We start from the raw sequence: 11936 nt of genomic DNA, 5'->3' as shown, positions 1-11936 counted from the left end.
TTGTTTTTTGACGATACTGTGAGCATAATTTAGTTTGGATGTTTTGGACCTGTAAGCAAGGTTCAAATCTTATCACCATTCTGCCAAACTTAAGTTAGAAAAAGTCATGTTCCTATTCATGGTTGAACCATTTTTTCAAAGTTGGCCTAGAAAATCATTAAAGCCAAAAAAATGGAGAAAATGAAATAGGCAATTATCATCAAGTGTAAACTCTTATGTTTGTCAAAATTATTCCTTCAGAGTGTGTATCAGTCAAAACGTTTAAAACAGCAAATATCATCCACCAACTTCTCATGATAAATAGAAAATTTTCATATTTCTCATATTTTGAATGGCAAAATATCGGCATATATATCTGAATTCAAAAGTAAAAACTAATTTTTAAAAAGGAATTTTTATCACCACCCAAATGAAGTGGACCAAGAGGGCCCAGCAAACCAAGCAATCTATAGCCAGCAATTTTGAAAGATCCATACTAATTTGTCTTCCCCACAAGTATGTGATTTCCAGGTTCATGCCATAATTTATTGCTGGAATGGATCCAAATCAATTGGGTAGGACCTACCCACCCCAAATCACAGTCAACTATTTTCAGCCATGATTGAGTGGAAGTCACATGTCATGCTATATGGGTCATTTATAAATCCCACTATTCAAGATAAGACAATAATAGACGTCTATAATTTAGTTCTAGGACACCTTTTTCCCAACTATAGAACACAAGCTTTCCCTTCCACAGGCTCTTACAAGATCCATATATACTATACTCACAAAAGAGAGCAGCCCACCAGCCATCCACTTCCCACATTCTCATTGTGGTGGACCACCAGTGTGTGCTATGGTGGGGAGAAGAAACATGGGCATGGGCTTGAGCCAACTTGATTTGCTTAAAGAGAAAGCGAGCCGCGACCAAGCATGTGGTCAAACAAGCATGGGCCCGTAGCAATCGAGTGGTGCCAAAGTTCTTTGCCACAAAAGCGACGATTTCCGCGTGTTCTTCATGGCTGGTTTGGTCCTGGCTGCAACCGTGTTTCCTATGGCAGTTGAATGTCTCTTTTCCCATTCTTAACGCGTTTAAGGGCTAAGACTAGTCTGGGCCTTGTTTGCTTACCAACCGCATGTGGACCAGTTAAACAAGGGCCACATCCTTTGGAGTTCAATTCAGTGTTGTAAACAAAAAGATATATATATATATATATATATATATATATATATATATATATATAGAGAGAGAGAGAGAGAGAGAGAGAGAGAGAGAGAGAGAGAGAGAGAGAGTAATATGTTCCTTTTAAGTCCCCTTTTTCATTAGGTACCGTAGATGTGATCTATAAGTTTTGTTTAGAACCAGCTTTTGGATTGTTTGTATTTGACCTGTATACAAGTTTTTGGTGATCCAAAAATCAATGGCTATGAAGGTACCAGTTTTTCCTGGCTTAAAAAAATATGTTTTTCTTTGAAAAAACATGATCCAAGAGTTGATTCCCATTTAAAATGAGCATGCTAAACACATTGAACGGTTCAGATATATCATAAAACACTTAAAACCTGTGGGGCAGAATGGGAAATGGAGCCTAATATGTTCAGTTCTCTCTCTATAAATAGTTTGGTACTAATGAAATCACCAAACTATTGAGTAGAAATTATTATCTTTTCATATTTTTAGATTTTTTAAATGATAGTATGAAACCATTGAGTAAAAATTATTCCCTTTTTATATTTTAATTTTTTTTAAGAAGACCCTACGATGTGATCTATTTTTTAGTAAATTATGGGTTTTGAATCATGTGATTGTGACATAAGCAAGTCTTTTTTTTTAAGGCTTCAAAAGCCAGTTATACCCGCAATGCCTTAAATTCTTATAACTCAAAAAATCTTGAATTTACATATGGAAAACAGGGACTAAAGTTCCATATGTAACAAACAAACAATGTTAAAAGTATGTGGGCAGATTGAGTCAATAGACTTGCAACCATAATTGACCGTTTTTTAAAGGCTACTTTTTTTTAAGGTAAGACTTGCAACGATAATTGCCATACATTTATTAGTACTACCAAATACTCATCATATATGAATAGTGTTGATATATATATATTTTCCTGACACTGTAGGCTAGAACCGGGGATGGAGGCCATGAAACGGGGATGAAGGCAGGGATGGAGGATAAAATCCATTCCCCGCCAGGGATGGAGGCAGGGGTGGAGGATAAAATCTTGAGGCGGGGCGGGGGTGGAGACCTTGTCCCCCGCCCCACTGCCATCCCTAGTTGTATAACTGGTAGGGTCTGTTTAACCTCAGCTTGCTTTAAAAAAAAAAATTAAATGATTTTTAAATAAAAATAATTTTAAAATATAAAAGTTTACAAAGATTTTAAGTTTTTGATTTTTTCAAACCCGATAAAAACCAATGAATTGGAGGATCCAAAAACCAATCCCTATCAAATCAAGCACATAGAACACGCTCGTAGGAATTTGAGGAAAAAACCCCGAAAAGTTTGGTAAACACCCGCAGCTGATGTCATGCACCTTAACGTAGTCAAATGAAACTTTTATAAGGGTGAAAATCATCATTCTATAACAAGACAAACGCCAGAGCACCCACGGGCCGCCTCCGCTCTGGCAGTATCCTCCGCCCGTGAGCTTGCAAATCTACAAATTGCCCCAACAGAAAGCCTAAAAATCTCTCGGACGCCCACTACGCCCCATAAAATGCCTAAGCTGACCGCTCTTTCTTCTCATTCCCTCTGCTTCTCTTCCCCCATGGCTCCCTTCCCGCTCCTCCTCGTCGTTCTCCTCCTCCCCTTCTCTTCCCTCTCCGCCTCCTCGTTGCCGAACCACCACCGGATCGGCCATCTCCGCCATCTCCTCACCTCCAGCCCCACCCCATCCCCCTCCTCCAGCGCAGTCGGTCAGGCCTGCTCCGCCACTCGCTTCCCCGACGTCTGCTTACAAACCTTCTCGCAATCACCCCCGGGCTCCAACCCCACCGCCACCGACATCATCAAGTCCGCCATCGACGCCTCTGCCTCCAAGCTGGAAACCGCCCGGAAGACCGCCGATTCGATCCTCTCCTCCGCAGGTTCGAACCTGAACCGGACCAATGCCGCCCGCAACTGCATCGAGCTCCTTGGCTACTCCGCCTACCGTCTCGGTGCCTCCTCCGACCCCGAGACGATCCGGTCCAGGGTCAAGGACGCCCGCGCCTGGCTCAGTGCGGGCCTGTCGTACCAGTACGACTGTTGGGGCGCCCTCAAGTACGTCAACACCACCAATCAGGTCGACTCGGCCATGGCCTTCCTCGCCGACCTGATCACCGTGACCAGCAACGCCCTCAGCATGCTCTTCGCGCTCGACCGGTTCGGAAACGACACCGGCTCGTGGCGGCCGCCGCAGACGGAGCGAGACGGGTACGACGGCGGCGTCGGACCCGGATCGGCCCTCCCGGCGAGGTTCCAGCGCGGGTTCGAGGGGCTGGAGCCCGACGTGGTGGTCTGCAAGGACGGGTCCGGCGGGTGTCTCGGTTCGATACAGAAGGCGGTCGACTCGGCACCGGATAACGGTTCTGGCTTGTTCGTCATTAAGATAAAGGAAGGGGTATACGAGGAGATCGTGCGGGTGCCTTTCAGCAAGCGGAACGTGGTCTTTTTGGGAGATGGTATGGGCAAAACCGTAATTACTGGCTCGCTCAACGCCCAGATGGTTGGCGTTTCGACCTACAATACTGCGACAGTTGGTAAGGTTCTACCCTCCTTCGCTTCTTTTTAGATATATTTTTAAATTATCCTTTTATGGTTGGTCAAGAACGAGTGAGATGTCACCTGTAGTTTGAAAATATCGTGATGTTATCACGATACTTTCAGAACTTTTCCGAACGTAATCTTGAAATCGTCATGATGTTGACCCTTTATTTGCCTAACAAAATCCTCTTTTTAAGATTTTTAGATTCTTTTACTATGTTATAATCTTAAAAGGCCCTGACACACAGGACCGTACCTGTGTTTCATGGGGCTTGAGGGTAGGAGTTGGGGGGTAGGGCTTCGAAATTTTTTGAGCCCCTATTAAAAATGGGCTTCCTAAAACTAGGTCAGTAGGAGTTCGAGGACAACGCCTCTAATTTTTTTGAGATCTCTATTAAAAATAAAATTCCTAAATGAGCCCTTAATTTTTTTTTTGGCTCAGGGGCCCTGAGGCCCAAGTCTCATTGGCCTCTTGACAAGTCCGGCTCTGTTGACATGGTTTCAAAATATCTCCTGATTTGGGAATATCTCGATATTAACCTGTTTGTTTCTTTTCTCCTTCGTATAGTTTTTTCTTTACGATTTTATAACTGCCGTCGTGTCTTCTAAAAAACTTATATTTTACAGCAAGATGTTCCGTGAGTTCCGTGGTCGGGAAAATCCTGTAACGAGATTTATGAGAATGACAGAAATAACCTTTCCGCCTTAAACGATTCAGATACGGTTTGGTTGTGGGAGTTTCGGAATCCCACTTAATCAGATACAGCCTAAACAAGATTCGAATTTTGGTTTGGTTATCAAATCCATACACAATTTGTCTATAACCCTTCACAAATTCTCATTCAAATTTGGATGGAGAAATCCAGAACCGAATCCTATGGTTTGAATCAGAGGAGGTTTGGGTTTGTTGAATCCTAGCAAACCATAATGGGTTAGTCTGATATCCAAACCAGACCCGGAGAAGGTTGTAGTTGTTAGAGGGGTATTTTTGACATTTGAGGAATTTGAGGTACTTTCAACAATGGACCTAAGTCCTAACGGTGACGAGCTGAAAATAACGTGCCGTTATTAAGTCACCTCCGGATTTGGGTAGTTGTCAGGCCCATATCCAGCACTGGACCAGGGAAAAAGGGGCGGGACCTCGTCTCGTCTCGTCTAGACCAATGACTGAAGACAGAAAAGTGTGATGGAGGTTAAAATCAAAACCCGTGTGGGGATGGACTTAAGCATTTTCCCACCTTGTTGTCCCACCCCTTGTTGTCCCAAGGGTGGTGTATGCCCCCCCCCGATGATTCACTGAATCCCACGTATGTGTTCGGGGCTTTGAATGAGCACCACGTATACAAGCACATGGGGGCTCGTATTCCCGTGTATGTTGACATAACTTTGCATCAGACTCTGGTGTTGTTGCAAAGACTTAAGTACCCTTTCTTGCTATTCTTCTCATAAAGTGATGGTTTGAGAAAATGACAAAAATGCTCTTCATTCAAAAAAGAAAAAACAAACAGTTCAAAAAAAGGACAAACATGTCCTTCATCCAGAAAGTCGAGGATGATGTTGACTCTTCAAAGTCTTCTTCTTCTTTCTCTGTTAAAAAAAAGGACAAACATGTCCTCCATCAAGAAAGTCGAGGATGATGTTGACTCTTTAAAGTCTTCTTCTTCTTTCTCCGTTCAAAAAAAAGACAAACATGTCTTCTATCCAGAAAGTCGAGGATAATGTTGATTCTTCAAAGTCTTCTTCTTCTTTCTTCGTAAAACACTGTAAAACCCCCTATCTCTCTCTCTCTCTCAAGAGAAGAAATCAAGGGAGGCAAAGAGTTCTCCTAGGAGAATGCCATGAACATCAACCTCTCACTCTCTCTCCCTTCTCTCTCTACTTCTATGCACATCCAACAGACGGTCCTACATTGTTCCATCAAACACTGACTGACCTGCACACTGACTGTAGCATCGTTCAACTTGAAGAGTTTTGGAGTCTGATTCAGAGTTTTTATCCTTACAGAAGGGGGAGGTCTGAGGGCTCCTCCCAGCGTGGGTAAGCAACATTCAACTTGATTCGTTGTGGAGCCTAATTTAGAGTTTTTGCCCTTACAGGAGGGGGGTCCGGGGGCTTCCCCCCGACGGGAACCAAATTTTTTTGGGGCCTTCCAACAGCGATTTGTAGTGTTATCGGGCTTTCCTACAGTGATTTTGTAGTATTTTCGGATCTCCAACGAGCCCCACAACGATTTATAGTGTTATTCGGCTTTTCAACAGCGATTTATAGTGTCTTTCGCAAATCGTTATAGCGATTTATAGTATTTTTGAATCTCACTATAGCGATTTGTAGTGTCTTCCACAAATCGCTATAGCGATTTATAGTATTATTCAGTAAGCAAATCGTTGTAAATCACTACCCAAATTAGGACCAACTTGTCAGGGCTATATCTCCCTAACCGAAGGTCATATTCCAAATTCGTAAAAAGTGGTGTCTTCGTTATTGAGTCTAGTTTATTCCTGTAAATTTTAAGTAATTTCTATTGTCATTTTATTCACCATTTTAACTAAAAACCAGACTCTTATTATTTTTTGTTATTTGAGTTGCACAACACCATTCTCGCTTGACATCCACATCTTGATTATGACATGCTCTTTATTGGATTTTCCATTGATTTCTTCCAACCTTGCTTGAAACAAACATATGTCTTTCTTACCACGACACCCGGGATCCGTGTCGGGGGGAGCCCCCGGACCCCCCTCCTGTAAGAGCAAAAACTCTAAATCAGGCTCCACAACGAATCAAGTTGAACGATGCTACCCATGCTAGGAGGAACCCCCAAACCCTTCTCCTGTAAGGGCAAAAACTCTGAATCAGGCTCCACAACGAATCAAGTTGAACGATGTTATCCACGTTGGGAGGAGCTTCCAAACCCTCCTCCTATAAGGGCAAAAATTCTAAATCAAGCTGCACAACTCATCAAGTTGAATGATGCTACCCACGTTGGGAGGAACCCTCAGACCTCCCTTCTGTAAGGGTAAAAACTCTGAATCAGACTCCATAACTCTTCAAGTTGAATGATGCTACCTACGCTGGGAGGAACTCTCAGACCCCCCTTTCTGTAAGGGTAAAAACTCTAAATCAGACTCCACAACTCTTCAAGTTGAATGATGCTACCCACGCTGGGAGGAGCCCCCAGACCCCTCTCTTGTAAGGGTAAAAACTCTGAATCAGGATCTACAACTCATTTAGTTGAATGATGCTACCCACGCTCGGATGAGCCCCCAAACCCTCCTCTTGTAAGGGTAAAAGCTCTAAATCAGGCCAGGCTCCACAACAATCAATGTGCATGTCAGTCGGTGCTTGATGGAGCAATGTAGGATCTTCTGCTGGATGTGCACAAAAGTAGAAATAGAAGGGAGAGAGAGAGTGAGAGGGTTGATGTTCATGGCCTCCTCCAGAGGAGATTTCTTTCTCGGATAATCCTGCAGTGCAGAGACTGAGTCTTAAATAATCATCTTCGGGGCACTTAAGTCTTTACAACCACTCCTTTTCAAGAATCGTCATTTTTTTTTGCACCAATGGAGGAGAGGGTACTTAAGTCTTTGCAATCGCATCAAACTCCAATGCTAATTAATGCTGACAAACATGAGGATACGAGACACACATGCTTACATACGTGGTGCTCTTTGGGACCCCCGAACATGAGATGTAGCTAACTGCCCTGTTCGGGGGGGGGGGGGGGGGGCGAACATATAACCTGCTTCGCTTCTTTAAGGATGGTAGTGTACGGGGGGGTCTCACCCCGCCTCACCCCCTTTTGAACGGGGATGGAGGCGAGGATGAGGGTTAAAATCACAACCTGTGCTGGGATTTTGAGACGGGGCGAGAGTGGAGACCTTGTCCCCCATCCCCAATCCCCGTCCACCATCCCTACACAAAAATGATCCCAAAATATCCTATGTCAATCCTAACCGTCCAGCTGATGCATCTGGACTGCTTGAATCAGTCCACATCCATCCATTTCTTGGCACTCGTTGGATGGATAGGATTGAATGTAAGATGGAGTCCATCCAATGTCAAATGATGGAACCGTAGTTGTGAGGATTTGATGTGGCAGGAAAAATGCTGACATATATGTATCTGTATCGGCTGTATCGTTTGGCCGACGGTAAATCAGCTATCGTTCTGAATCGACCAAAAAAATAATTAGAAAATAGTGTGTGAATCACAACGTTACACTTGTTAAAGCTATTAAAATAATATGTAAAAGTAATTTTGAGTATTATTTGGCTCTAATCCACGAGGCATTCAAACGCAGCCTAATTGAACTCATGTTTGGTTGGCAGGAGTGAACGGTGATGGCTTCATGGCTAGTGGAATTACATTCCAAAACACGGCTGGGCCGGATATGCACCAAGCAGTGGCCTTCCGGTCCGACAGCGACTTCTCTCTGATTGAGAATTGTGAATTTTTAGGCCACCAAGACACGCTGTACCCGCACACGCTCCGCCAGCTCTACATATCATGCCGGATTCAGGGCACAGTTGATTTCATCTTTGGAAATTCGGCCTCTGTCTTCCATGACTGCACCATCCTGGTCACTCCCCGGCAGGTCTCACCCGAGAAAGGCGGGACGAATACTGTTACCGCCCATGGCCGCACTGATCCAGCACAAGCTACGGGGTTCGTATTCGAGAATTGTGTGATCAATGGCACGGATGAGTACTTGGGTTACTACTATTCGAATCCGGCAGCTCATCGGAATTACCTCGGCCGGCCATGGAAGGAGTACTCTCGGACGGTGTTCCTGCATTCTTACTTAGAAGTGATAATTCGACCAGAAGGATGGGCTCTTTGGGATGGTGATTTTGCATTGAGTACACTGTACTATGGGGAGTTTGAAAATTATGGACCTGGAGCAAATATTTCTGGAAGGGTGCCATGGAGCAGCCAGATTCCATCCCACAATGTGGATATGTATTCTGTTGAGAGCTTCATACAAGGCATTGAGTGGACATCAGCTCCTTAACTCTGGCTCTTTGAGTGCATGTGTATGTGTGGAGAGAGAGAGAGAGAGAGAGAGAGAGAGAGAGAGAGAGAGAGAGAGAGAATGGTCACATTGTATTCTTGTGTGTCCAAGAAGATATAGTTTATAAATTTTCTTTTAAGCAATTCATTGTTACTGCTATATATATTCAATAGTCAACTGGGAAATTTTTATAGGGGAAACACTTGCTTATGCTTCTACTTCTACTTTTGTTAGTTAGTGTTTGGCTTTGGATGGAAGGAAATATTGCAAAATTTGAATTTCTCTAAAGTAATTGGTGGGGTCGAAGCTTAGAGGTGTGCACCAATGACGCTTTCTTAAAAGCAACACGGGGGTTGAATTTGGGTGCAGAACAACCTCCCTTTTGAGATGCAACCAAGCCTACATCTCACGTGTAATACTAGCCTCTCTTGACCCTAAGTAGGCTAGTCACGACATAGCTATCCGGAATAGCTTCACAAGAAATAGCAGAAAGAGCGAAAAAATAGAGTACATAAAGGAAAAAATGCATAAATTGACTTATATGAGTCACTTAGGGTTTATATAGACCCGTTTGCATGGGTCCATAAAATCCCATTATAGACCAAATGGGTAGCTTGCATCATTTATGGTCCAAACTGGTAGCATGCACCTATAAAGGCTCAAATGACCACCTACAACAAAATGCCTATGCCCACTAACATTCCAAATTTTTGGATATATATATTGAAGCTAGTCATTAAGGCTAGGTGTCGCCCCTAGTAAAGTCACAAATGACCTTTGACCACCTTTATCAACCATCAAAACATTTAGAAAAAATAAAATCTTATTAACTGGTTTTACGAGATACAAATTTATTCAAAAAAAGTTAAAAAGTTTGTTCAAAATCAAACCAGGACCGGGTTGAGCCAAATCCAAGTTCAAAACCAAAGTCAAATCTAAATCCAAGGTCAAGTCTAATGTCTAATGTCTAATGTCTAATGTCTAATGTCCAAAGTCCAAAGTCCAAAGTTTAAAGGTTAATTGACAAACCCAATTAACAAGCCCCTTGAGGGTCTTTCCCTCTAAGCCAACTCTCCACATTTTGAACTTGAAGAGTTTTTCAAAGATGTTCAATGTGTGACTAAACACTTTTTATAAGGTAAACTTTTTCCTCTAAAATGCATTCTCAAAAAACCAAAGACTTTGGTTAAAATGTATAATTTTGAGCCAAATAATAACAATCCCACATATAGGTCACAATTATAAAAGGAAAAACACAAAGTTGTTCCTTAAAGTCATATTCATAAATGAAGGTAACTTTTGAGTTTGAACATTCACTTTGTGTGAACAAGATTCAAATAGTCTTAGAAACTAAGTAGTTAAACTTTGAACTTAGTCTCTATTGTGAAGTTCTTAGGCTCATTCACGCATATATTACTTTTAGATAACCATATGTGTCATCAATATATAAAGACTGCATATATATAAGGTCATATACATTGTCTCACTTCATAAGTGCTCTAGAGACAACCACAATTTCATAGATGATGACCCACACCTTTACACTCATATAGGTGAGTATGTCAAAAGTGAAAACTTGTTTATGTCACTTTAGCTATTCTTTAGTGCTCACTCAATTACTGTAGTGACTTTTTTTTCTCATTGTACCAAGAACTCAGTTCACTTGAGTCACTTGGTTGAATTTTCAACATGAGTAATTTTTTTAGTAGGTTTTAATCTCATTCTCTTAATTGTTTTTTTAATGATTTTTCATGAAAAGTCTTTCGAAAGTGGATCTACAGAATTTTGGCAAGATTTTACATATTTTATTGAAATTACTTTTCACTTGAGTAAATAATTTACAACATTGTGATTTAGACTGATATGCCTTGATTTTTTATTGTATATATCGTTTCCGACTCCATACTTCATATATAGTTGTTTGGTTATCACAAATAATCAATACAGGAGGCAAAGGTTTGCTACTCAATGGAATCTCAATCAAGAGATTCCTAAGTCATTTGGCTTTCGTACTAGCAAATGCGAGTGCTATAAGTTCAGTCTCCATAGTTGATTGGGTTAGGATGACTTGTTTTTTAGATAGCCATGATATTTTCCCCAAATTCAAGGATAAAGACTCATATGTTTGTGGATATGAAATCATTTCTATCATAATTTCAATTTGCATAGTTATCCCTCAAGATTAGTGGGTTATCTTATATAAAATAACTCATGATCGAATGTCCTTTTAAGCTACTTTAAGATCCTTAAGATTACTTCTCAATGCTCAGGTTTTAGATTGCTAGTTTATCTGCTTAGTTTGCTCGTGCAAAATGTTATGTTTGGTCTAGTTCTATTCATAACATACATAAGACTTTCAATAATACTAGCATACTCAAGTTGAAAAATACTTATTCCAGTGTATTTAGATAATTTAACGTTGGGATCAAACGACATATCAACAACTTTGTAATCAAAACAATTAAATTTTTAAGCAATTTTTCAATAAATTGAGTTAAACCATACCCACGTTCAAGTCTAACAAGTTTGATTCTAAGAATAACATCAACAAGCCCCATATCTTACATATCAAAATTAAATGACAAAAATTTTTTAGTATCATTTATGCATTCTATACTACTGCTAAGAATTAACATGTCATCTACATATAAGAAAATTATGATAATGTTTTTATGATCAACCTTAGTATAAATACATTTTTCATATTCAAGAGTGATAAATCTATAAATAAAAATCACTTTGTCAAAATTTAATGTCATTATTTTGGATCTTATTTTAATCTGTATGAGGACTTAAGCATTTTGCAAACTTTGTTTCTTTGATCAGGAACTACAAAACCTTCAGGTTGTTTCATGTAAATATTTTCTTAAAAAATATCATTTAGAAAAATAGCTTTAACATCTATTTGATGAATTCCAAGAAATTAAAGCTAAGGCTATAAGAACTCTAATTGATGTTATTATAGTGACTGTAGCATATGTGTTAAAATAATCGATCTTAAATTTTTATTTAAAGTCTTTTGCTATTAATCTCACTTTAAATTTATCAATTCATTCATCGGCTCTAAACTTTCTTTTGAAAATCCATTTACAACCAAGTGGTTTAAAACCAGATGATAATTCAGTTAAAACTAATGTTTTATTTTCAAGAATAGAATCAATTTCACTTTGAATAGCTTATTTCCAAGATGCA

At 40.6% G+C, this 11936-nt stretch overlaps 1 protein-coding gene across 1 annotated transcript; it reads left to right on the top strand.

Annotated features, from left to right (window-relative positions):
• The first annotated feature begins 2593 nt into the window (after positions 1-2593).
• LOC149838224 (putative pectinesterase/pectinesterase inhibitor 51) lies at positions 2594-8957 on the top strand. Its single transcript, XM_090006459.1, has 2 exons — positions 2594-3729; positions 8062-8957. Exons 1-2 carry the CDS (start codon positions 2706-2708, stop codon positions 8742-8744), a joined length of 1707 nt encoding a protein of 568 aa, XP_089862585.1. The 5' UTR covers positions 2594-2705; the 3' UTR covers positions 8745-8957.
• Positions 8958-11936: the final 2979 nt, after the last annotated feature.

Source organism: Nuphar pumila, chromosome 5, assembly GCF_984573655.1.
Source record: "Nuphar pumila chromosome 5, dmNupPumi1.hap1.1, whole genome shotgun sequence".
In the NCBI taxonomy this organism is placed as follows: Eukaryota; Viridiplantae; Streptophyta; class Magnoliopsida; order Nymphaeales; family Nymphaeaceae; genus Nuphar; species Nuphar pumila.
Note: the sequence above shows the minus strand (reverse complement) of the source record. Positions and strands in the feature narration are given on the sequence as shown.

Bases quoted from the DNA above. Each gene is read 5' to 3' on its own strand.
- LOC149838224 (XM_090006459.1), top strand. From the start codon at position 2,706: ATGCCTAAGCTGACCGCTCTTTCTTCTCATTCCCTCTGCTTCTCTTCC. The intron at 3,730-8,061 runs GTAAGGTTCTAC...TTTGGTTGGCAG, and splicing joins CTACAATACTGCGACAGTTG to GAGTGAACGGTGATGGCTTC.